This window comes from Athene noctua, chromosome 8 (assembly GCF_965140245.1).
Source record: "Athene noctua chromosome 8, bAthNoc1.hap1.1, whole genome shotgun sequence".
NCBI lineage: Eukaryota > Metazoa > Chordata > Aves > Strigiformes > Strigidae > Athene > Athene noctua.
Window position 1 is genome coordinate 5458920 of NC_134044.1, and position 24671 is coordinate 5483590.

The following is a 24671-nucleotide window of genomic DNA, read 5'->3' on the forward strand; positions in this document are numbered from 1 at the left end:
CGCGGTGACAAAAGGTGCGGCCTTGCCGCGCCTCTGCTGCCGGGGGCTCTCACGGCCCCTCCGCGCCCCTTGGCCGCTGGTCCCCGGTTCCTCCCGGGACGCTGCCGCAGACGGAGGGCGGCGCGGACCCCGGTTTCGCGTCCGCCGGTCTCCGGGCGGGGCGGCGGGACTACAGCTCCCAGGGCCGCGCCGGGCCCGTGACATCATGCGCGGTGGCTCGGCGGTCACATGCCCCGCCGGCCCCTTTGTTTTGAGCGGCGCTGGCAGCGCGACCGGCGGCGGCGGAGAGGCCCGAGCGCACCGCACCGCTCTGCACCCGGCCCGACCCCCGCTCCGGGCGGCAGCTCCCGCGGGCCGCAGCGCGGCGGGGCCCGTTCCCGGCTGTGAGTGCGGGCCGGCGCGGGGGCGCGGGGCGCGGGCGGCGGCGCCCCCGCGACGGGCCGGGAGCCCCCGGGGAGGGCGCGGGGTCCCGCCGAGGCGCGGCGGTGGCGGGGCCGAGGCGCGGGACCGGCCGGGACCGTTAGTCGCCGCGCTGTGGGGCAGCGCGGGGCGACCGCCGCGGCGGTGCCATGGCGGGCAAGGGCCGGCGGCGGCGCCGGTGTCCCAGGACCTCTCGGCTGTGTGTGTCGTGTGTTTGTGTGTCGTCCCCCCCCGGCCCCGGCGCTGAGTGCGGGCAGCGGGGCCCGGCGGGCGGCGCGGCGGAGCGGGGCTGGGGGGTGCCCGGTGCCCCCAGACCCCCGTGGCGGTTTCGTAACGCGGGTCTGCCCCGCGCCCCCCGGGCGGCTGCGGCGGCGGCGGCGGGGGGGGGGGGGGGGGGGGCGCGGCTCCGCTGCCGCGGATTGGGCGGGGGGGCGGGGCCGCGGCGCCGGGCCGCGCGGGGATTGGTCAGGCAGGGGGGCTGTCGCCAGGGCGGCTCGGGGTGAAGGTGAGCTGGAGGGCGCGCGTGCGCGCGGTGGCCTCACTGGCGGTCCCGGCCCGGGAGACGCGGCGGCCCCGCGCATGCGCGCCGGCATGGCTGGCGGGGGGGCGCTGTGCCCGGGGCTCTGGGCTGGGAGGGAGGCGGCGGGGGACGTGGCCGCGGCCCGGGCTCAGCCCCGCGGGTGCCGGCTGCCCGGCTTCTCCCAGCGGCTGTGGGGCCGGCCCGCCGTTGCACCGCCGTTAACCCCTGCCTCGCCGGCGCCCGCGGCGCGGGGGCCGCGCGGTTGTGCCCCGCGTGTGGCGGTGCCGGGGGCAGGTGATTCCCGCGGGCCGGGAGCCGCGTCCTGCCAGGCGCTGCCATTTTGTGCTGCCGCAGCCGCCTCCAGTCCCGCGGGTAAACAACGGGAGAGCGGCCCGTGGGCGTCCCCTCAGCGCCGGCCTTGTCCTTAACCCCCCCGGGGTCTAGTGGGATGGCGCTGGGGCTCTTGTTTTTGGTTCTGTTTTATTTGGGCGTTGTTTTTTTGTTGTAGTCTGGATGACGCTCGGTTTCCTTATATAGCAAAAAGGGGTGGCAACAACTTCGGAGTGTTTTGGCCTCGAACGGTGCTTGTGTTCGATCGCCCCTGGGGCAGAGGCACGGAGGGGGCCTGTCCCGGGGAGTCGGGGGGTGTGTGTGTGTGCAGACATTAAGGACATCCTCCGATTTCTTAAATTTTCCTGGCTGGGGTTTGTTTTGCGTGTTTCGCGTTGCCTTGCTCTGTAGGATTCTCGGTAACGCCCACGGTTTCAGATGTACGTCTTTGTGTATTAGTCCAATTTTCACATCGTTACATACTTAAAATTCCTGTTCCTTTCGATAAAAGCAATCTCCCTGGGTTGTGGTATCGGCTCGGCTGTCTCTGCGCTGTGTGGTCGCAGCGATTTGTTTGTTAAGTTTAAGTTTAGCAGGCACTTGGCTGAAGCCCCTGGAAGCCCTTGAAACGCCTAATCGGGATGTGTGCAATGACTGGGGCTGTCCTTCGGGGTTTTTTTAAGCAAAATCTGAATATATGTAAAAATGATAGTGAAACCAAGGTGGAAGAATGTTTTTTTCAGTCTCTTCCCCATAGGTTAATGATAGTATGGAGTGCTGCTCTCTTTTCCCCCCCCCCCCCCCTTTCCCTCCCCAGTGGGTGCGTACCCTTTCAGGTGACTTCTTCACTTACAAAAAGGTTACTTAAAGATTTCTGCACAGTTTAAAGGTGTTCCTTTTTGCTGCTTGTTTTTGTTTTGGTTTACTTAATAATCATGAGTCTCATGTCCAAATCAGTTCCTGTTTTTGCAGAGTGATTTTTGAGGGCACTTAAGGCTTTTTTTTATGTGTCATCACCTTGATTGCTGTTGAATTTTGGCATCCAGAGTATTTTTTTTTAAATCAAAATAGTGTCTTATTAGAACAGAAAACTTTTTCTACGGTGTACCTAACTCCTTACCATGTCAATCAGCTTGTTCACTTTGAGTTCATCTTTATTAGTTCTTCAGACTTCATCTTAAAGGCATTCAAAACCTCAATTCCTATCGTAAAACAAGAAGAATTTATTGTTTTAAAAATCATTTAAAACCAACAACTTTTTTGGTCTTTTTTTGTATCGCAAGGAAAAAGAAAAGCTGTGTTTCTTTTTTGGTGGAGGGAACGGTTATGCTTTTGTTTTTTTCCTCTTCCTTCCTTAAAAAAAAAAAAAAAAAAAGAGCAACAACCTAGAGTATGGTTTGTGGTTTAGCCAGTGTGTTGCAGTAGGTACAACGGGGAGTTTGTTTTCTCTGACTCCTGTGGTAACCAGACATCTGAGGTGAAGCACATCTGCAGATCATGTTATCTGAACTCACAAATAACTAGAATTGGCCAAACCCGAGTTAACAGTTCCCATGCTTCAGAACGAAAATACCATTTATTTTATTAAGCTTGGTTGCATTACCTTGGGGGTGCTGTTACTAATACTGCAGCAGGTAATAGTAGGCGTGACGCGTCTGGGAGCTGGAGCCACACAGGTGGTGTGTGGGCTTTGCTGGGGGCTCCTGCCCTTTCCCAGGGCAGACAGCGTGGTCCCAGCGCCTCTGTTTCTCCCTTCACAGACGGCCACCGGTCCGGCCACGCCACGGGAGTGCTGGTGCTGACGTGAGGCAGCGGCGGTGGGCAGGGGCGCAGGGTGGAAGCCACCTCCACCGGCAGCGGCAGAAGGAAGCCCAGCTCAGCTTCAGGTACTCTTCCTTGAAACTACAGCCCCAGGGTGAGCTTGGAAGGTAGAGCTGGGGCACACCTGATGACTAGGTGTTACTGAAGGGCCTCACCCCGACCCTGCCTGCATGCTTCCTTTGCTGCTTTCCTCAGTTCTGCTAACGGACCGAAGGAGTTCTGTGACACAGAAGGAGAGAAAACCAGCTCTGCTGGAAGGCTGCTAGCTGTTACCAGAGCTGCGGATGAAGGGAGAGGGCTAAAACACACCAGGATGTCGCAGTGAAGGAAGGAGTAGTCTAGTGCAACATAAAAAGTAATTTGCACAGGAGGATTTACTGATAGAAGGTGTCAGGGCAAACATTTTGTAGACCTCATTTACTGGCCTCTGATTTGGGCTCTTAGATTATTTCTGAGGAATGTCTTGTATAGACAAGCCTACAGATGCTTTAGATTAAGGAAATAGAGGAACCTGATCTTCTGGTGAACCCACCTTAATTTAGAGATGTACAGGTAACAGTTGGAGTTGTGTCTGTATTTGTAAAGCATTTTTAAAAGGTGTTGAAAGAAAGTGTGATTTGTTTTTCCTTTCCAGTTTTTTGAATAGGTAGACCCTGATTTGCTTAAAGTCCATCCTTGTTGATCCTTGCTTAGACAAGCAATCCAGTGTGTTTTGGGTTTTTTAATACAATAATTTCCAATGCTGCCTTTGGGAAAAAATTATTTTGTTTTTCTTTTGATTCATTTAAACTTACTGAAGAGATCTCAATGTTAAATTCTCTAATTGGTGCTTTGTAATGCAGAGTCTGTAGGCGTGTGTAAATACTTTTACATAGGCAGAAGGTGCAGACAGGTGTATCCTCTTGTGTTTCCCTCCTTTGTGCACTCAGCAGCTCAGCTTCAGGCACAGACTCCCCTCTGCCTTTGCTGCTTTGGGGTTGAAACGTGGGGCAGGCAGCTGGAAGTGGTGGCATTTTAAAACTGCCAGAGCGAGATTTGCAAGAAGGCCATTTGTATGTCTGATAGAGCTGAACATGTGATAGTGTTACTGATAGTCTTATAAAATTAGTTTGCTTAAGCAAACCTACAGAAATGATTAACTGGATAAAACTGAAGCATAATGTATTCAAAACCAGTGATTTCTGCAATAGAATGTAATTATTCTTCCATTCTATTCTCTTATGTGTGAATTTACAATATTTATCCTCTTGATTAGTTTTTGCTCCATGGACTTTTATTTTTTTTTGGTCTCCCATTTCTTTAAACCACTGGGACATTAAAAAAAAATAAAATCATTTGCTGACCACTAATTTTGTGTTGTTCCAAACATAAAGAAGACATTGCTTCCTTCAGTGAGCATTCTTAACCCAGAGTCCTCATTTCCGTTTATTGGTGATTGTATAAGAGTGTCGTCTTATCTTCACACATAATGAGAAAGATTTAATTTTGAAGCTTTTAGTACTTAGTTGCTGTGTTTTGCCCTTTCATGCAATATGCCAGTGTCCTGTTTCTGATTTCAGGCTTACTTTACTTTGGAAGAGCTCCACTGGCTTTAGTGAAATTTGTCTGATTTAAATCTGTGATACTGCCTTTAGGGTTTATATTTATAATTTCATTGTTACATTTCCCTTTTCTACTGCTGATGCTTCACTTCTGCCCACTTTCTCATACTAAGTAGTATGGAATTAATTGCAGATAAAGTTCAGTGTATTTGTTAGGGTGTTAGCAACAGAGCTGCTGAGGTGGTGGTAGTGGTTGTTGTTGTTGGTTTTGCTTTTATCTGGCCTGCATCATTACAGGGTGGAACAGTTGTGAAATACGTTGGATGGAATACCAGCTACAGATTAGACTGTCTGTTTATGCCTCCTTAAAATCTATGAAGCAATCAATCAGTTATTAGATAGGCTCATTGCAACGGTGTTGTTCAGGCATCAACGTTGACAACTGGTCCTCTTTTAATTAAAATTAAATATTTTGTAGAGTAAATAAGCCACACCAAGAGTCTACCTTGTAAATATGTTTAAAATTTTATATGGAAACTGACAGTTTTAAAACCTCTTTTCTCAATGAGTTTATGTATGGCACACATTCTTTTCTTGCTTTTTAGGATGGTGCCTTTTAAAAGGTGCTGTGTAAAAAGCCTGTTTAGAAAAAGTGTCTTCATTGAGTTCTATATTAAGGGATGATATAGCCAGACTAGGATTGTGTAATTGCAGCTCTAAAGATGCTGGCACGTCAACAAATGAAATTGCTGTGAGGAGCTGACGTCTATTGACTGTATAAGCGGGGAATGAGGGAAACTGAATATAACCTCTTGGAAGCATGAAAACAATCTCCATAAACTTAAAAATAACTCGGTACATGTCCTTCTAGACATATAAGTATTACATGTGTTTGGAATGATACCTGTGTCAGACCCAAGAGGGCGTTTTGCCCAGCCTCTTGCTGCCTCAGTATATTTTGGTGGACATTCATCCAGTTAATTTGAAAGCTCAGTATTGGCAAAAAGCTGTATCGCAGCTAGGTTGGTTGATCACGTTACCTCTAATACACACTGTCTGCAAAATCAGCTGCAGTTTCTTCACCTAAAAACATATTAGTATTATTGGCATAGTACTTGATTTTTGCAACTTTAGTGCTCTGGTAATGTGAGTCTGTGTTTGCATGCTTGGGGGAATGTTGTACACTGTCTGTTTGAAACTGCAAAGTTTTTGAGCAAACTAGTAGATCTTTGGAAAACAAAAAATCTCTCTGTCCTCAGTGAGTTGCCCTTGGTTCTTATTTCCAGTAGTTTTGTACAAACCAATAGAATTCTTTCTTCATTCTGTTTTGTGTGCTAGCATCTTAGGTTCATTTTTAATTGAGTCTTAGATTATCAGTGAACTAATTTTTAGATGCTAGGAATGAACAGGTAAAAATTTACGGCCAAGATTATTCACTGAGATAACTGAATGTTATTAAACACTAGTATTATATGACTTCATTGTGAGAGACTTGATAATGAAAATGGAATGATTTCTCTACTGAATTTTTATTTTGAAAATCTCAGTCTTTTTTTTTCTCCCCTTTTTGACTAGTGCTGTTATAGTAGTACTTGGAGGCTCCAGCTGAAATGAGGATTACACTGGAAAATGAGAAAAGCCCAAGCTCTGGCTCTTTATCTGGGGAATCTTTGGCTTTTTTCAGTCAGGTGATTTACTGGAGCTGAGATCTCCTTTTTTTTAAACCATGAACACTAATCCAATGCTAGTGGTGCTGGGACACTCAGAACTTGCTATCCATGACACCTGTTCTGTGGGTATATCTTGTATGTAATGTGTGGCAGTAGTGCCGCATTGCCCTGTGCAAGGTGCATGGTAACTTGCTCTGTAATACCATGTCCCCTCTAGTAAAGGTTGAAAATTGTACCAGTTCTTAGAGTGACCAAATAAGTATCTTGTCTAATTCTCATGATGAAATTAAGAATATACCAGACTGAATACTGAAGTGTTTTAATTTTTCAGACCGTAAGACTGCGAAGGAGAAACTCTGCAAATTTTTCTCAATGACTCTATAGCCAACTGATGTAACAATGGTACTAATATTGGGACGCAGACTTAATAGAGAGGATAGTGGGATACGAGATTCCCCAGCAACCAAGCGGAAAGTTTTTGAAATGGACCCAAAATCGTTGTCAGGCCCTGAGTTTTTTGACTTTTCTTCGGGATCATCCCATGCTGAAAGCATTCTCCAGATCTTCAATGAGTTTCGAGACAGCCGGTTGTTCACAGATGTTATTATCTGTGTGGAAGGGAGGGAGTTTCCCTGCCATCGAGCAGTTCTCTCGGCCTGCAGCAGCTACTTCAGAGCTATGTTTTGCAATGATCACCGAGAAAGCAGAGAGATGCTAGTGGAGATCAATGGCATTTTTGCTGAAGCTATGGATTGCTTTTTACAGTATGTATACACTGGCAAGGTGAAAATCACTACAGAGAACGTGCAGTATCTCTTTGAAACCTCGAGTCTCTTTCAGATCAGTGTTTTGCGTGACGCCTGTGCCAAGTTCCTGGAAGAACAGCTGGATCCTTGCAATTGCCTGGGAATCCAGCGCTTTGCAGATACGCACTCACTCAAGACCCTGTTCACCAAGTGCAGGAATTTTGCGCTGCAGACATTTGAGGACGTGTCCCAGCATGAAGAATTCCTCGAACTGGGGAAGGATGAGCTTATTGATTACATTTGCAGTGATGAACTGGTGATCAGTAAGGAAGAGATGGTCTTTGAAGCTGTCATGCGCTGGGTGTACCGGGCGGTCGAGTTGCGAAGACCAGTGTTACATGAACTTCTGACGCACGTCAGGCTCCCGTTGTTGCATCCAAACTACTTTGTTCAGACTGTGGAGGTGGACCAGCTGATTCAGAATTCCCCAGAGTGCTATCAGCTGTTGCACGAAGCCAGGCGATACCATATCCTTGGAAATGAGATGATGTCTCCCAGAACTAGGCCACGCAGGTGAGGAGATTTTTTTTTTCCCTTATTTTTAGGAGAAGGACATAGTTTGATATACATGTGCCCAGATTAAAAATCTCTTGAAGATTATTTTATTTTGCATTCTGGAGCCACTACAGTTACACTTCAGTACTTCCTCAAAACATGTGAAGCTCACATTTGTCGTGAAAATGTACATAAGTGAGTCTTTTTGCACAGATCACTTTATTATTGTGAAATAAGCGACTGTTCAGGTAAGTGAAGTTATATTACCTTGTAAGTAAAATGTTTTCTAAAGGTTAATGTTTGCTAGATGAGAGCTTATGTTATTTCATACAATAGCAGTGTCTTGAACTTACTGTGCCATAGCAGATTAACCATTCCATTTCCCAACCTTATTTCTTTTTATAATAAAGTCATGTAAGTGTACAGCACACTGTAAAGGATGTGGATAGAAATTCATACTCAGAGCATTCACATGCTACATCACAAATACTTTACAGATGGAGTAGTACCTGGATTTGCAATAGACAATAGCAGGTCTAGAACAGGTTCTTAACTGTAAAGAAGCTAAATCTTGCATTTTTAAAAAATTATGAAACAGTTCCTGAGGTATTTCATGCTTATTTGATGACATATTAATGATTCAGAATTGCAGCTGCTTAATAATGTGTTACACAAATAGGTGACTGAAGATGCAAGAAGAAATGAGGAAGAGTTCATTAGTGGCATTTATGAGCGATGATAGTTACAAATTTTTTTCCTGAAAAATGCTTTCCCAGTAAAAGCCTTACCTCCACATGATAGTTTGTTGTTAACTCCAGCTGATTTAAGCTGTAGTTCTAGAATCATGTGTTATATTAATGTGGTGCAGTGACCTGGTCTAGACAAACAGATTGTGTTAGGAGTTAGTCCTCTTTGTTTACTCTTAGTCAGATGTGGTTGCTTTATTGTGACTGTGCAGGGAACCTTTTTTTTTTTTTTGGCATGTGTTTAATGGGGAGAGGGGACTATTTGGCAAGCATTTGCCCCACTGTTGGCTTTCTAGTCTTCATTCCTGCGATGAGAGAAGAAATTATTCTTAAACTCTTTGCAGCCCTGCTTCCAGGTTTTCTAAGCTGTATGTTGCCATGGAGAGTCTTTGGAAACTTTTTTGGTTCATGGGAGTTTGGAAACTGCTGCAACGATGGTTTCTGAAGCATTTTCTACTCTGAGTCTGGGCCTGAGGGAGGGACAGTGGGAATTCAGACCAAGGACCTCCTTGTTTCATCAGCAGCTGGACTGTGGCTGTATCTTGTGGTATTTGGTGTAGTGGCGGTTGTACGTTTATTGTGCAGTTTGATAAAGAAAGCAAACACACTCAGACCTAACAGTCTTGACAAAGTGCATGGTGTGTATGTACTTGAGAACCTGAGCAACCTCAGTGTAGCATTCCAGTTTGTAAATGAAGTACCTTGCCTGATACAGGTGATTTCTGGGGTAGAGGGGTGTTGGTTTGGGATTTTGTGGGTTTTGTTGGGTTTACTGCTGAGTTTATTAAACTGCACTGTGAATTCGAGTAGGCAGGAACAAGAGAAATAATTTACAGAGAAAAACTGGCTGGCCTCCCAGCAGGAATTTTTTCCCCTTTTCTATATACATTCATGGAATAGTTATTTGTCATTTTGTTTCTCTTGCCTATAGCAAAAAGAGATTGTGTTTTAAAACAAGTTACCATGTCCCTCTTTCCCCCATGTTTTCATCACACCATTTTCTGGGCATTTCTGGGGGGGTTTGGGGAGCAGGGGATGCTGGAGAGCTCTTTTCCTTCTTTCTCGTCTTCCTCAATTTCTTTTTTATATAAACTCTTTCTAAAAGGAGACAGGCTGCAGGGTCAGAAATTCCAACGCCAGTGTTTTTACTGAAACTTCTGGAAATTAATTGTGATTCCTTGTATGGGTATGTATGCACCTACAGGTGAAGAGTGTTCTACCCATTTTTTAAAAGAATGGTGTTGATTGCAATTTATGGTTGACTTTTTTTTTTTTTTTTTCTTTTTGAAGCAGTGAAGTGTTACCTGAAGTAAATACCAGTTTACAATGTGTCGTAACGGTTGCCTGCTTGCTCTTTTGCCACTAGGCATTGTTGACAAATGCAAGTCTTTTAAAACAGTTTTGTACCTGTAACGACATAGTGACATCTTGAGGTTGTTTCTCATGCTCCTTTTAAGTCTGCCTTGTCCCCTGCTGGTTGTGTCGCAGAACAGTGAGCAATAACACATTTCCATATGCAAACCAAACCAGGCTCTTCCCACAGTATGCTTTGAATTATCTTCAGATTTTCATGTACCTGTGGATTCTTCAATCACACCATTTGTTAGGCTGTCTGATAAAAATGAGTGTTCTCTTGAATTGCTCAGAAGTTACTACATTCACACATTCTAACACATCCTTTTTAGTTGCCTTTAGAAAACTTCAATGTAGTTCCTTCTTTTTCCCCCAGGGAGATGAGTGTTTATTTCACTGCACATTTCTGTCATACCATTTACTACCCAAAAGTGAATTAACGTGTGTGAGAGAGAGATTTACCATAATTCCTGTAATTTGTCTACCAAATTTAAAAGGTTTTTGAATGTAATCAGATTATTATAATTCAGAACAATTGAAGTTCTTGTGTCCAGCTGACGCTGTGCTGGTTGGTGTTCTCACCTCACCTAGAGGTCTGCATGTAACTTGAGGACCCCATGGAAACCTGCTCTTGGGAATGCACAATTTTTTGCACCTCTTTCTGATGGGAGAGTGTCTCCTGGAATCTCTGAAGTGCTTGTTTTAGCTCATGTCTGTTATTCTGATCACACCATTTCTTCTGAGGGGCTACAAGGAAGAATTTATGTACCACTGATTGAGATAACAGCTTTTTCTAATCTCCATTCAAATATACCCTTACTTCTTTTCTGGAATTAGCCTTTGCCTGTATGTTCTTTTGGTGTACTCCCACAGCTTTAATTTTTTCTTTTAAACTGATGTGCCCTCCATCATTTGCAAAAGATCTGTTGGAACTAACCTTAAAATCTATACAGTGCAAAACTCCAAGAAAACGTAACAGAGAAAATGTTTCTTAAGTGAGGAAAGGATATAGTTACATAGGTACTAAAATGCTGGGAAAAATTTTGGTTTTCTGTGGATTTGAAATACTGTACTAAATGAATATTTTCCTTAAAGAGCAAAAGTCCATCATAGCAATTTTCATAAAGAGCACTCTGATCAAAGATTTTGGTTCATTTAGTTTTAAAATAAGGATCAATAATCTGGTACAGTAAGCTTTTCAGTAAGTGGAGGTCTTGATTCTAATCCAGAAAGTAATCAACAGACAAACCTCTTTCATACATACAGTTAGCTGATTTAGTTGGGCTTGTTTCAAAGGCAAATTATGAGATGAGTATCTTGCTCTTAAGGAAATTCTCTTCCTGGGTAATGCTTTGCTGTCATGGGAACTTCCCCACTCTTACCCTTTGAGAGATTCTTTTCAGAGTTGTTCCTCAAAAAAGCAAAAACCAGTAACAGTAAATACATAGAAACTAGGAACAAGCATGACTTCAAAGCTGAGCAGCTGAAGAGTTTCTTCTGACTAGTTCAGGTGCATAAGTATACTTCCTCAGATCCATATCTTTGTTATATAATGTTATAGCACATTGCCTTTGCCTGTTTAAAATATTCTGAGTAGAAATATATATGGTGTATTTAAATTATGGCGTGTGGTCACAAGGAGATAGAAGGGCTAACTAGTTTTATTCCTGATGTTTCAAAATGGGGAACACGTTATCAGGATTTATAAGTTAATATGTGCATAAGGTCACATGTTAGGACGTTTGGGGATGAACCATGCAACTTTTATCTCAAATGCAGTCTTAAGTATTTTTTTTTTTGAGGACTGCAGTACTTAGCAAAGGTGTGAATGGGATGAAAGTTAATAGCACAACACAACAAAAAGGTTTCTCAATCTTGCATTCAGTTTTCCTTAATTAGTAAACAACACTCCTTGAAATAACTGTATCAGTGCAAAATCCTTTAATCTAAAAATGCCCTGAAAAGAAAGGATTTTGACAGATGTTTACAGGAAATTATAAATTTGCAGGGAGGAATAAAAGTTGGTCATAATTTGATTTGCATGTTGAAGATGGTTGATTTCTCCACATTCAAATATGGATTAACGTATAATGAGTTGTTATTCCTGCAGATATAGAATATGTATAGTGCAGAAGGTTAGTAAAATAAGAATTAGTGTGTGGAATAGAATTTAAAGGCTTATTTACATGTACTGCAGACTGTCTAATACTTTTTCACACTGAGTTTTTGTTTTAGGCTTGAATTTTTACTTCAGTATTCCTTAATGTTTCCTTCTTATCACTACACTACTTTCTCACTTTCTTGACTGGACATTGGCTCTAAGGTCTGGGGCTTTTTCCCCCTTATTCTGGTGACTATATGCCTTCAGCTTTTTTTCTCATGAAATAACCCAAAAGATTTCAAACTTTTTGAGTATTTAAGCAATGTAAAGTACTGTGAATTCTGAAAAATTCAGGGGGATCACAGGGGATGCGAGGACTGGTTTCATTGTGAAACACATTGCTCATCTCATTGTCTCTGGCCTCGCTTGAACTGTTTCTGATGCCTCTACATACACAGTCAAAGGAGAACTATCATTAGAGTAAGGGCTTTCTGTATTTTTTAATTATTTGATTTTTACGTTGAATGTTGTGCAGTGCAAATCCACCACTTATACAGAATACCTGTCAGTGGAGTAACTTGCTGTGTAATGAGACAGCTGGAAACAGTAAGAACCTCAGTTTGCTACATGACTTTTTTCCTTTTTTTTTCCCTCTATAAGTTAATGCTAACTAGTAAATTTCCCGATTTTAACAGTTTTGAAGACAGTATTGTTTGGCCTTCATGTACTAATAAATAATCTTCTATATCTTAGTTTTCTGTGTTCTCTTTTTTAGATCAACTGGTTATTCTGAAGTGATAGTTGTTGTTGGAGGCTGTGAACGAGTTGGAGGGTTTAATTTGCCATATACTGAGTGCTACGATCCTGTAACAGGAGAGTGGAAGTCACTGGCTAAACTTCCAGAGTTTACCAAGTCTGAGTATGCAGTGTGTGCTCTACGGAATGACATTCTCGTTTCAGGTGAATAATCCCAACAATTTTAAGATTTCTTTCTTTTCTTTGTTTTTGTTTTCTTATTAAGTACTGTGAACTTCAGAAGCTCAACTGACAGTCACTTTGTGATGTAAATGGTGAACACCAGCCCCAAACCAATCTTACTGTAGAAAAAGGTGTTTTCTGGGATTTTTGTTTGGCATTAATTGGTTGTGTTTTGCAGCTGATTCCAGGGTGTCCGTTGTATTTAAAGAGACTATTTTATGCTCGCTAAATATACTGCTTTAAGATTTATTAGTGGCCTGTTTGCAGCAACAGATGGAAAAATTGCAAGCAAAAAATCGAAAGCAGTGTTTTTTCTAGCAGCATTTTCTCTGCCACAAAACATTCTGTGTCCTGGTTAAAACACCAGTTACCTAGGACAACTGCAGAACTGGTATGTTGCTGGTGACTTGCTTCTGTCCTATGGCTTGCCTAGACTCTGAAAGAAAAACGGTTAAAGCTTCTTCTCCTCATGGGAATGTAAAGTGGAAATTAATTCCTTTTAGCACCAGAGTTGGGGATCCATTTATACCAGCCTTTTACAGTGAAATGAGCAATAGCTGTAGGTGTTAAACACCTCTCATTCAGTCTTTTAGCAAGGGTAAATTATAGGGTGCAGCTGATGGTTTAGAAACCAAGCCCCATGTGTTAGTTTAACCAAAGAAAGTCTCTCCTCAGATGTGTAGTACCTATGTCGTTTGAACAAAAGGTAAAATGAAGGAGATGGATGCATGAACCAAATGGAGGAGCAGCTAGTGTTAGGGATGTGCCATGAGGCACATCAACAGTTAAGATTTTGAGTGTCCCATCCAGGTAGTGGCAGTAAAGGAGATCTGAAGAGCAAGGGCAGAAGCCATTAAAATGCATTCATTCCAATCTTGAGAAATAATCTAATGTGATCTCAGCATGTTACTGGGAAAGACACACATAAATAAAACAACTTAATGTATGTTGTCGTGTTTGAAATCAGACTTTTTCAGTCTATAAATATAGATAGATCTTTATTTCACATAAAAAGGATACAAAGTTTTCATTGCCCACTGTAGAGGGACATGTTAACATTTCTCATTAAATAATAAATTTATTCAAATTGGCTTATTTTTGTTTTTAAAAAGGTGGAAGAATCAATAGCCGGGATGTTTGGATTTATAACTCTCAACTTAACATTTGGATCAGAGTTGCCTCCTTAAATAAAGGCAGATGGCGTCATAAAATGGCTGTTCTTCTTGGTAAAGTAAGAGAAGTATATTTATAATTTTTTTATAGTGGAGATGTTTGCTGTATATAAAAAAGCAGTGGAGAAAATACGTACATATTTAGTATTACTTTGTATTTCCTATCAAATAATTACAAAAATGCGTATTTTCAAATAAAAGACTATTTTAAACAATTAGGCTCTTTATCAGTTAGACACTATCTGTGGATATGGAAATCATGTTATCCTTCAGTTAGGATTTTTTGTGGGTTTTTTTGTCATTGAAGTGTCTTATGCCCAAGAAGCAATTTTTTGGGAAGCAGAGAAGCATCTGGATTTGCCCATGCTTCAAAAGTGCTGTCAAAAGTTTAGCAGTTTATGCAGTTATTAACAGAAACTAGTACTCCTTTGAGTGTTAGCTCTGTGCTCTTTTATTTGATGTTTTATGTTGAAATTAACCAATGTGCTGTGGGGAAAATGGGAGGTTTTGCTGTATTTTGAATGCATTAACATAAAACCAGTAGTTAGGATCAACTGCCTGTGGGGACTCCATTAATGAAGTTAGGGAAGATGTGCATGTGGTATCCCTTTGACCTCTTAAGAGATGAAACTTGCAGCTGGAGCACACAGAGGGAAGAAGATAGAAGTAGTAATGAGCTCTGCTTCTTAAATATGAGAGAAGCAACAGGAAAGCAAAGTTTACAGAGCGAGAAGAAGAAATACTTTTGTAAGCAAGTAGGAAAAAGGGAAAACACAGAAAAGGAAAGGTAAATTTGGATGGACTTTTGCTGCTGCTGTTGCTCAACATAATCTGTGAAAAGAGAAGTGCAGAGAAGTGCCTTTTTTAACAAATGCCATTCAAATAGGAAGTTTCTCTCTCAGTATTAATAATACTGTGCTTTGAACATGTGTTTGCAGTGTCATACCACATGTGACTGAATGGAACTCTCCAGGGAGTCTTTACCTATTATTTTTAGATTATATCTTCCTCCTGGGTATAAAGTAAAATGTGGGGAAAGTACCCCTTCACAAACCTAGCAAATTAGGATTCTTGCAGCTGTATATTTTTTATATTTAAATGTAATAACTACTCTAAAAATGAAATGTTGATAGTTTTCACCACTTTGCACAGGTATATGTTGTTGGAGGATACGATGGGCAAAACCGCCTCAGCAGTGTAGAGTGTTACGATTCGTTTTCTAATCGATGGACAGAGGTGGCTCCCCTTAAAGAAGCTGTGAGCTCTCCAGCTGTCACCAGCTGTGTGGGCAAACTCTTTGTGATCGGGGGTGGTCCTGATGACAACACGTGTTCTGACAAGGTCAGTTATTTGTATTTGATTACTGCTATCCATGGTAAACAGTGTTGCTGGTTTAAAACCAGATCATACAGGGATCTGTTTTAACTGTTTTGCTGAATGGAGTATGGAATTACTACAACACAAAAAGTAGAGTAGAAAACGTTAACTCAATGATACACCATTCCTGTGGTCTTTCTCATGGATACTGTCATCGCCTTCAAGTTCAGTGAATTCTTAAACTTGTTAGAAAAGTAATACTGAAATACAGCGCATATATAGACAATATATGGACTTGTGTTTAGATTGACTTCATTTTCTTGTTGGGATGTTGCCCACCAGGTATTGCTGCTTTGACTCCTCTTGTATAACCTGTGTGGGAGCGCCAGGTTGTTACTTCAATTAGGCTTTTAATCTGAAATGCATGTATTTGTTTTCAGGTTCAGTCTTATGATCCTGATACTAATTCTTGGTTGCTCCGTGCAACTATCCCTATCGCAAAAAGATGTATCACGGCTGTGTCTTTGAACAATCTGATCTATGTTGCTGGTGGGCTTACCAAAGCAATATACTGCTATGATCCAGCAGAGGACTACTGGATGCATGTACAGAATACATTCAGCAGACAGGTAATTAACACTAAAAGCCCTGTAGACATCTGAAAGGTATTTTTTTACATTAATATTTTGGCATGAAATGAGTATACATTTGTTTAACCTTATTAAAATTGCGTCTCCGATTCCATTCTTTCTTTACTTCTTCATCTGTACATGGAAGTGGAAGTTTCTAAACCAGCAGCTTTTCAGTTGGGTGTTGCTGTTAGCCAGTCCAAACTTACTATTTGAGAGCAGTTACTGTTGGAAAATAATGTAACAGTATAATGGATGATGTTTTAATTGTACAGAAATTGATCTCTGTCAAGTTCTGCTGTATGTTTTAATTTAGACTAAAGACAGTAATTTCCTTATAATTTATTAAAGTTTTTCAATGTAACAAATATCAAAGGCTGTTTTTACAGTGTGGTAAAAATAAAAAAAAACCAAACCAATGTGTGGCACAGAAAGTGTCTGCCTTAAGCACTAAGAGCTGTATCATTTTCACATATGGAACTGAGCAGAATTTACAAATATGTCCCCTCGGTGGTAAAGTATGTGTGTATCAGTTAATTGTCCTGATGTTTATAAATCATCAATCACATACTCTATGGTATCTAACACAATTAACAGAAATTTCTTCTTTTTCCTGGCCTTCCCTCTATTCCTCTGTTTTGATCTGTGTTCTTAACAGAATATTTTTTCCATGCCTGCTTTTAAGGAAGAAATAAAATCCTTTCTCTCTTTGTTTCAAGTAAGGCATAACGCTGTCTTACGTACTCTTTTCTTAGTCATGACTTTTCTCCTCCCCTGTTTACATCCCTCTTCACTATCTGTTACTCCTCTAAGGTGCTTCTCCTTCCCATTTTTTTGCATTAAGAGTACCTACAGCAGCCCCTCTTCTGAAAACCTTTATTCTCTCTCCCTTTCCTTATCTCGGATGTTTAAATGGTAAGTACAGTGTTCAGCTGTATTCCGTTGTATCCCTTGTCTGAGCTGCGTATAGTGAAGGCTTAGACCTGACCTAGTCTTTTCTGTAGGATTGTGCTGCTGCTGTCCCCAGTTATTGTGCTTTCTGCATTGGCCCTATCAGGAGGGAATAGTATAGGCCAGTCTCTTTACAAAGGGTAGTCACAATGCTGTCCTTCTGCACTGGGGTAAACATGCAGGAATTGAGGTTTTGTTTTTTGAATAATCGTGTATTCCTTTGTCTATTTTGAAACAGGAGAATTGTGGCATGTCTGTGTGTAATGGAAAAATCTATATCCTTGGTGGAAGACGAGAAAACGGTGAAGCCACAGACACTATTCTTTGTTATGACCCTGCTACGGGCATTATCACAGGAGTAGCAGCCATGCCCAGGCCAGTATCATATCATGGCTGTGTGACGATTCATAGATATAATGAAAAAGGCTTTAAACTGTAATTTTTTTCTTGAGAAAAGAAGATGGCGGCATGAATGAATCCAGTGGTCTGCCACAAGACAGGCTTTTTAAAGATAACTGAAGTGGGAAGATGCCCTTTCCCTACCTAAGCGTCATATGAAAATTATATCCTGTGCCTTTAGAAAAAGGGTTAATTTAACTTGCAAAACAAGTCTACAAATCTATCCAGTCACCAGAGTTCAGCTGTATCTGCTGTGGCCTCTGATACGAGAGCAGTAATAGTACGTTGTACTAGTGTTCAGAAAGTTTGCCCTATGTGTGATTAGTAATTAAAATCTTGGAAGCTTTTGGGGGAAAGTGCCTTCACAAGCATTTGTGCCTGTGTCCTAAGAAGTGATATCTGCAAAATGTTTCAGGTTCTGCTAATTGGAAAAATACATAGGCAAGTAAATTCCAAAGAATCATCTAGGAGAATTACCGACAATTAAAAAAAGTATAATTATAATTCATATGCACAGCATTCTTACAAACAGATTACTTAGCTTAACCAAGTAGATTTTATGTCAGATCATGCATGGTTTGGAATTAAACAAAACAAAAGCAAACCCCAACAAACCAAATCAGCTGCATAGGACAAATACTAGAATCTTTGAGGAATGCTTTTTTCTGAAGGAGAAATTGTTTGTTTAGTAAGCCACTGCAACACACTGTGGTAACGATTGTGTACCTTAACACTGTGGACCTTGTTCACAGTGTTGCAAAGTGTTCATCAGAAGTACAAGGCTACATGACGTGGAAAACCAGTGACCACTGGGGTGTAGGCATGCATCTGTGAAGCAAATTTTGAATCCCAGTTTTTAACTTTTTGAAAAGTATGGCTGAAGTCTGAAAGCTACTGGGTTCACTTTTTGCTCACTGCAAAGTATCTCTAGACTACTCAAGGAATAAAGGATCGTGAACTCTGCATTCTTCGCTTCTCTGAATCACATTATAAACTACCTGATGATAGAGATGGGGACTTGGGTTGCACCCTACAGCTTATAAATTGATTTTTCGGATATCTCATCTGCAGAGATGGCAGAGCACCCATCACTATTGCTTGGCCTTTCTTCAGACAATCACTCTAGCACAGTTAAACTCCTGTATAAGCTGCTTGGCCATCAATAAAGAAGTTTTGGAAAGGTCCCTCCTGTCACCAGAAAACTATCTGTGGACCTGTCCACATAGCCATATGAGGTAGCTCCCACATAACATGTTTTGGATAATTTTGAAGCCTAGGAAGTGCCTGTATTTTGATCCTTTTTTTTTTTTTTTGTAAAGGCTTTTTTTTTTTAAGTCCTCCCTAGATTTCTGTACTGTGTCTCTTTGTTTCCAGTACACAGTTGTACAGTTGAGGCACAAGTTCATAAAAACTGAAACAGCACTTAAGAGTTGGAAAATGAATAGGATTGTCTGTGTACCAATTTCCTGTTAATCACCAAAAACCTCAGGAACTGCCTTTCAAAGGAATTTGGAGGACAGCAGCCAGTAGGGAAGTTGGTCAGTGCCAGGGCAGGAAAAAAAACCAACAGCCCCCTGCAGAGACGGTCCTGGCCTCGGGGTTCTGGTCTTCGTGCTTGCTCAGGAGGGTGAAAACAAGCACCATTTCTGGAACGTCGTTTGTTCCACTGGACATTCTTCATCTGTTTTCCCAGAGTATTTCTTCATGAGATGGAAATTCTGACCCTCAGTAGAACTATGCCAAACTGGGAGTCATCATTTTCAGTAAAATATGGTCATGACTTTTAAAGAGCACTGGGAGCTGCACTTTGTGATGCATTAACTTGTAACCTCAGGAAAGGACACAAATTTCAGTTTCTGGCTGAATACCAAACACTGTTTTGTATATGTTAAGAATACCGATAAAATACAAATCTCTGCGTATCAGTGGTGTAATTAGTTAGTCCCTGAGCATGTCCATTCACACTGCCCTTAAAAGAAAGTCCCTCAGTAATGTAAGACAAATGAATCAGATAAATTAATCCTTTTCTAAGTTTCTTTGTGTTTCTGCTCACCAGGTGTTACTTTGAAAAGGTAATTTCAGTACCTGTGAATAAGGTCCATTGATAGCAATGGTAATTGCCCAGTAACTGATATTATATACTAACACTGTATATAACTTGTGCCATTGTTGTAAATGAAAATGTAAAAAATGATAGGAGCACTTCATTAGAGATGCAGTTTGAGAAATACTGTCCTTTCCTTTGATTTCCTTCTGTTTGTATGAAGACCTGTAATGTTGATTGTCACGCTAAACTGTTTAAACATGCTTTATTCCGTAGGTGTAGAACAATGTCATTTATGTATAGGTATCTTTTTATCTGTGTTTATAATACTGCACTAATCTGTAAATAACAAGATACTGCTTTCCATGGCTTTAAAGATGCATTTTATAGTTTAGTTGTCTTAACAATTTATGTACCGTTACCTATTATTTTGAAAATGACAGTGTTTACTGGTTCATTAAAGGCAGAAATGTAGGTGTAGAAGAAAACTTCTGCTTGCAGTTCTTGGAAGCCTGTATTCAATGCTGAACAATTACATGTGTGGAGCATTGCTAAAATGACAGTTACTCATGCAGTGATTTCCTTAAAACATGCAGTGTATTTTTTTTTTTGCTTGTTAACTCTGTAAATAATTTGCACTTACGGCCTGCTCTGTTAGAACAATTATTTTTAGATATACTAGAAAAGAACAATTGGACTTTTATAATTTAATGAACATATACCATTTTTCTAGAAGGATGCATTAATTTGGATGTTGCATTCCTGAGCCACCTGTTCTCTGATGCATTTCACCTCAGTAGAGATTCACAGAATCATCTAGTTGGAAAGGACCCTGGAGATCTCCTAGCACAGTTCCCACCTACAGCATATCCTTAAGCTCTAAATCAACCCAACTCTTGAACACCTCCAGGGATGGGGACTCCACCACCTCCCTGGGCAGCCCATTCCAACACCCAGCAATCCGTTCTGTAAAGAAATGCTTCCTAATATCTAGTCTGAACTTTCCCTGGCACAACTTGAGACCATTCCCTCTTGTCCTGTCACTTTCTACTAGACTAAAGAGACTCATCCCCAGCTCTCTGCAGCTTCCTTTCAGGTAGCTGTAGAGGGCGATGAGGTCTCCCCTCAGCCTCCTCTTCTCCAGACTAAACACCCCCAGTTCCCTCAGACGCTCCCCGTACAACCTGTGTTCCAGACCCTGCACCAGCTCCGTTGCCCTTCTCTGGACACGCTCGAGTCATTCAATGTCCTTTTTGTAGTGAGGGGCCCAAAACTGAACACAGGAATCAAGGTGCGGCCTCACCAGTGCCGAGTACAGGGGTAAGATCCCTTCCCTGTCCCTGCTGGCCACGCTATTGCTGACACAAGCCAGGATGCCATTGGCCTTCTTGGCCCCCTGGGCACACTGCTGGCTCCTGTTCAGCTGGCTGTCAGTCAACCCCCCCAGGTCCCTCTCTGACTGGCAGCTCTCCAGCCACTCCTCCCCAAGCCTGTAGCGCTGCTGGGGGTTGTTGTGGCCCAAGGGCAGCCCCCGGCATTTGCCCTTAGTGAAGCTCACGCAGTTGGGCTCAGCCCATGGCTCCAGCCTGTCCAGGTCTCTCTGCAGAGCCTCCCCACCCTCGAGCAGATCAACACTCCCACCCAACTTGGTGTTATCTGCAAACTGACTGAGGGTGCACTCGATCCCCTCTTCCAGATCATCAGTAAAGATGTTAAACAGGAGTGGCCCCAACACCGAGCCCTGGGGGACACCACTCGTGACCGGCCGCCAGCTGGATTTAACTCCGTTCACCACAACTCTCTGGGCCCGGTCGTCCAGCCAGTTTTTTACCCAGCGAAGTGTGCGATTGTCCAAACCTCGAGCAGTCATTTTTGCCAGGAGAATGCTGTGGGAAATGGTGTCAAAAGCCTTGATAAAGTCAAGGTAAACAACATCCACAGCCTTTCCCTCATCCAATAAGCAGGTCACTCTGTCATAGAAGGAGATCAGGTTAATTCAAAGATTAATTCAAAGATTTAAACTCTCACTGTTGTGAGTATTTGGCTGCTTGCAGTTTATGGGCTTGAGCAGCAAGAGAGGTTTTATGTCTCAGCTAGGAGAGAAAATTATTACTGTCATCTAGTATAATCAAAAGATTTCCATCATAAATGTAATAGGTTTGGTAGCTTTAAAGTAGAGACACCTCCACAAAGATGTAACTTCAGTCTAACCATACATGGGGAGAGGGCTCAACTATCTCCGAAGTCACACCTAAAAAATAAATTCTAAGAGTTGTCTAATAATTCATTCCACCAAACAGATAATTACCTTTTAAGTATTTCAGTCTTAAAAGGAAATGATAGTAAATATTTTTCCTTTTCCATATTTACGTCCATGATGAGTTATATCCTTCTGTTCTCAGCAGTATGATGTTAATTGAAAAGAAAGTTGATGTTTCCTCGCAGCCTGGCTTCAAGAAGGTTTTGAATAGATAACTTCAGTACTGCATTATAGTGCAGCCTCTAGCCTTCTGCTTTTAGATACACCATGCATCCTCTCATTATACAGACATCCAGAGTGTAACATGGCCTGGTAATCATTTAGTTTTACTCCCTTCTTGGTGGTGCTTAAGTGGGCATAATTTGTGGAATCTCTTCTGTTTGTACCATCAGATGATTCATTTTATACTACATGCTTGGTAAGCATTTTGAGGATTTGGCACTGTGCTTTCCAGTCTAGCACCAAGGGTCCAGAGGTGTACTGCTATTTTTTATTCTAATTGGCACCAAGGCCATTTTCATCAGAGGTTGCTTTCATTTCTACTCTGTGAAGCACAGATATCTTTAATGCCGATTATATTGGTACGGACCCATACCATAACTGATTCAAGCTTTTAAAATGGTATTTTTAACACTGCAAGTTTTTGAGAGAGGCTGATGATGTAGGAAGAGGAGGTGCTTACCTTGACAGAGGTTCAGAGGAAGCTTTGGTCACCTGTGCTTGTTGATCACTTGTGCTTGAGAGTAAGCATACTGCTGACTGCTCCAGCTTCTTCCTCAAAATAGTTGACTTTACCACATTATCTTAGATAATTACTCAGTTTACCCTGCTTTTGTTTTATATGAGCTGCAAGGTCAAAACAAACAGCAGTCCCACTTCCTGTGATTTCAGATTTCCCTCCTGCCCAAGGCAGGTGGAGTGCTGGAGCTGTGACTCTTAGTGGGTAGGCAGAGCTGTGAACTTTTTCCAGCTCCAAAGAGAGACAAGAGAGAAACTTATTGGGGTAGGGTAAGAGATGGCAGGAGGAAACACAGTGTGGTTGGGTCTTGTGTGTTCGGCCTGGCTTGCTGAAAGCAAGACATTCTGCCTGCTCATAAGGTTGCAATTCCAGATGCTGAAACTCGGGTGGTAAAAATACTTCACATTTGTCAACTCACTGAACTCAGGTGGAGCAATAAATATGCATATATGGTCATGGTCTTCTAGTGGCAGTGTTCAGGAAAGCCAAAAGTTCATTTTTCCTAATTGCCCAATTAGGCAAGTATTTGTGGGGTTTTTTCTACCACTGAAGATGGCAAAAGCCAATTCAAGAGCATTAAGAAACTCACAAGACTTGATCACTGTGCAGCAAAATGAATGTTTTAATCTGAATGTAGTCTCGTGCACACAAGAACGTACAAATGAAATGGGTGGTTGTGCTTGGTTAAAAAATCTGAGCAACATATACCCAGAAAAAGAGTCTACATGGTAAGACGAGATTTTTAAACAGAAATTTGCCATCTGTTTGGGGGCCAAGCAGTGATTTTTTTTTTTTTTTTTAATGTCTAGCACACAGGTTTCCTCAGTGTTGAATTATTTCAGGTGATGTTAATAAAAATGGATCTCTCTGTCAGTATACTGTGATTGTGTCAGTGCTATGAACCTTGCCTCCGAACAGAAAGCAGCCTTCCTACCACCCCCAAACCAGATGTGTGAATCACATGCTCTCTGCACGCAGGCCTTGTGTCAGCTGTCTTCCATAACTAATGTAACACATAAGTTCATGTTCTCAAAGTGTATAGCCCTGATAACATTACTAAGAACTCTATTTACAGGAACATTTCTTTTTTTCTACTGTAGTGCTCCAGTTTATGCTCATGTTTATGTGCGCACATCTGTGCGTGTGGATAATTTTGTGATCATTTTCTGATAGTGCTGTTATAAGTAATGCACATAAAAGCCCCTGTGTACAGCATGTTGATAATGTAATTATGGCTTCCTTTGTATTATTAGTTCCAAAGAAAATAATGTGTGTTAATTTTGAAAATACCTGTGCCTTGAATTCACCTATATTTTTATCTATTGTGAAAGAGAGCTTGGATTACTTCTCTCAGTGTATCTTTATTAGGATCGGTCTTACTGTCCAGACTGTTGATGTCCTTCTAAGACAAATAAGTCTTGTCATTCATTAACCAGAGTAGTTAAACCTCTTGTTTAGAATATGCCTAGAATGCTTCCATTATTACAGTGCTATGGCAGATTTAATCTAGGGAAATCAGTATTAGTTTTTTCCTTTTTTTTTTTTTTTTGTTTCCAGCACTTGTCAGTGACAAAGGACTTGAGTTTAGTCTTTGACTCCCTGTCCTTAACATATGCAGTTTCTTGTTTTAGTCAATAGCCTCTATGATATTTCTGAATGCTCCGACTTGTCAGTCATGAACCTCTTGTTCAGTATACGTAATATGAAGCAATAATATGGTGCAGCATGGCAATAAGCAAATCAAGAGACTTGAATGTAATGTACTATTACTAATTTCATCTGTGTAAATGCTGGACCTATGAGTCATTCTCCTTTTGGTGCACCTGTAGCAATTTGGAGTCAGATTGATAGGAGCTACTTGGCCATGGAAAGAGAATTTACCTCTGAACTGTTATTCATATGGTATTTTATCTTCACCTAAAATCATGTTTGGATTTTCCTTTTTTTTGCTGAGGAAAACAGCAGTTCATGTTATTCCTTGCCAGTTCCTTTACTTACTGGACCATAAAAGGCGTAGTTCTGTGAAGAGCTGATCTTGTCTTCAAGAACAACCTGGTGCAGCACAAATGACATTTGAACAGAAAAGTGCAAACCACTTAACTGCGTGCCAGAGTCAACGTAACGTTATCTCGCATATAACATCAAGGTCTTCAGATTGTGCTGACAGTAGAAAAGTGATTTTGTAATGTAGCACAATTGCAATAACACCTGTTATATTTAAATATGTTTCTTGCATAATTCTTCGAATTTTTTTTTTAAAGTTCAGTGTATCTAATAAACATTTGCCTTTTGAATAGTTCACTGTGTTTTATTTGGGTTGTGAGAGGTTCCAGGGTGGGGCTTAGTGGCACAAGGAGGAAACTCCTTCCTGTTTTTTCT

General features: G+C 41.8%; 1 protein-coding gene across 4 annotated transcripts; it reads left to right on the top strand.

Annotated features, from left to right (window-relative positions):
- Nucleotides 1-250: 250 nt before the first annotated feature.
- Nucleotides 251-24588, top strand: KLHL24 (kelch like family member 24). 4 transcript variants are annotated; one of them, XR_012634101.1, is made up of 8 exons: nucleotides 251-383; nucleotides 3031-3156; nucleotides 6634-7621; nucleotides 12579-12763; nucleotides 13894-14012; nucleotides 15106-15294; nucleotides 15711-16814; nucleotides 17089-17202. XR_012634101.1 is itself a non-coding variant. In XM_074912774.1 (8 exons), the coding sequence occupies exons 3-8, from the start codon at nucleotides 6702-6704 to the stop codon at nucleotides 17287-17289; spliced, it is 1803 nt and encodes a 600-aa protein (XP_074768875.1). In that variant the 5' UTR covers nucleotides 251-383; nucleotides 3031-3156; nucleotides 6634-6701; the 3' UTR covers nucleotides 17290-24588. The 4 variants fall into 4 exon arrangements, 3 of the variants coding, with proteins under 3 accessions (XP_074768875.1, XP_074768877.1, XP_074768876.1); XM_074912774.1 differs by having other exon boundaries at nucleotides 15711-15899; nucleotides 17089-24588; XM_074912776.1 differs by having other exon boundaries at nucleotides 15711-15899; nucleotides 17092-24588.
- The last annotated feature ends 83 nt before the right edge of the window (nucleotides 24589-24671 follow it).

Excerpts from the sequence above, each read along its gene's own strand:
- KLHL24 (XM_074912774.1), top strand. The coding sequence starts at position 6,702 with ATGGTACTAATATTGGGACGCAGACTTAATAGAGAGGATAGTGGGATA. Across the intron at positions 7,622-12,578 it reads CCCAGAACTAGGCCACGCAG|ATCAACTGGTTATTCTGAAG; the intron begins GTGAGGAGATTT and ends TCTCTTTTTTAG. Across the intron at positions 14,013-15,105 it reads TGGCTGTTCTTCTTGGTAAA|GTATATGTTGTTGGAGGATA; the intron begins GTAAGAGAAGTA and ends CACTTTGCACAG.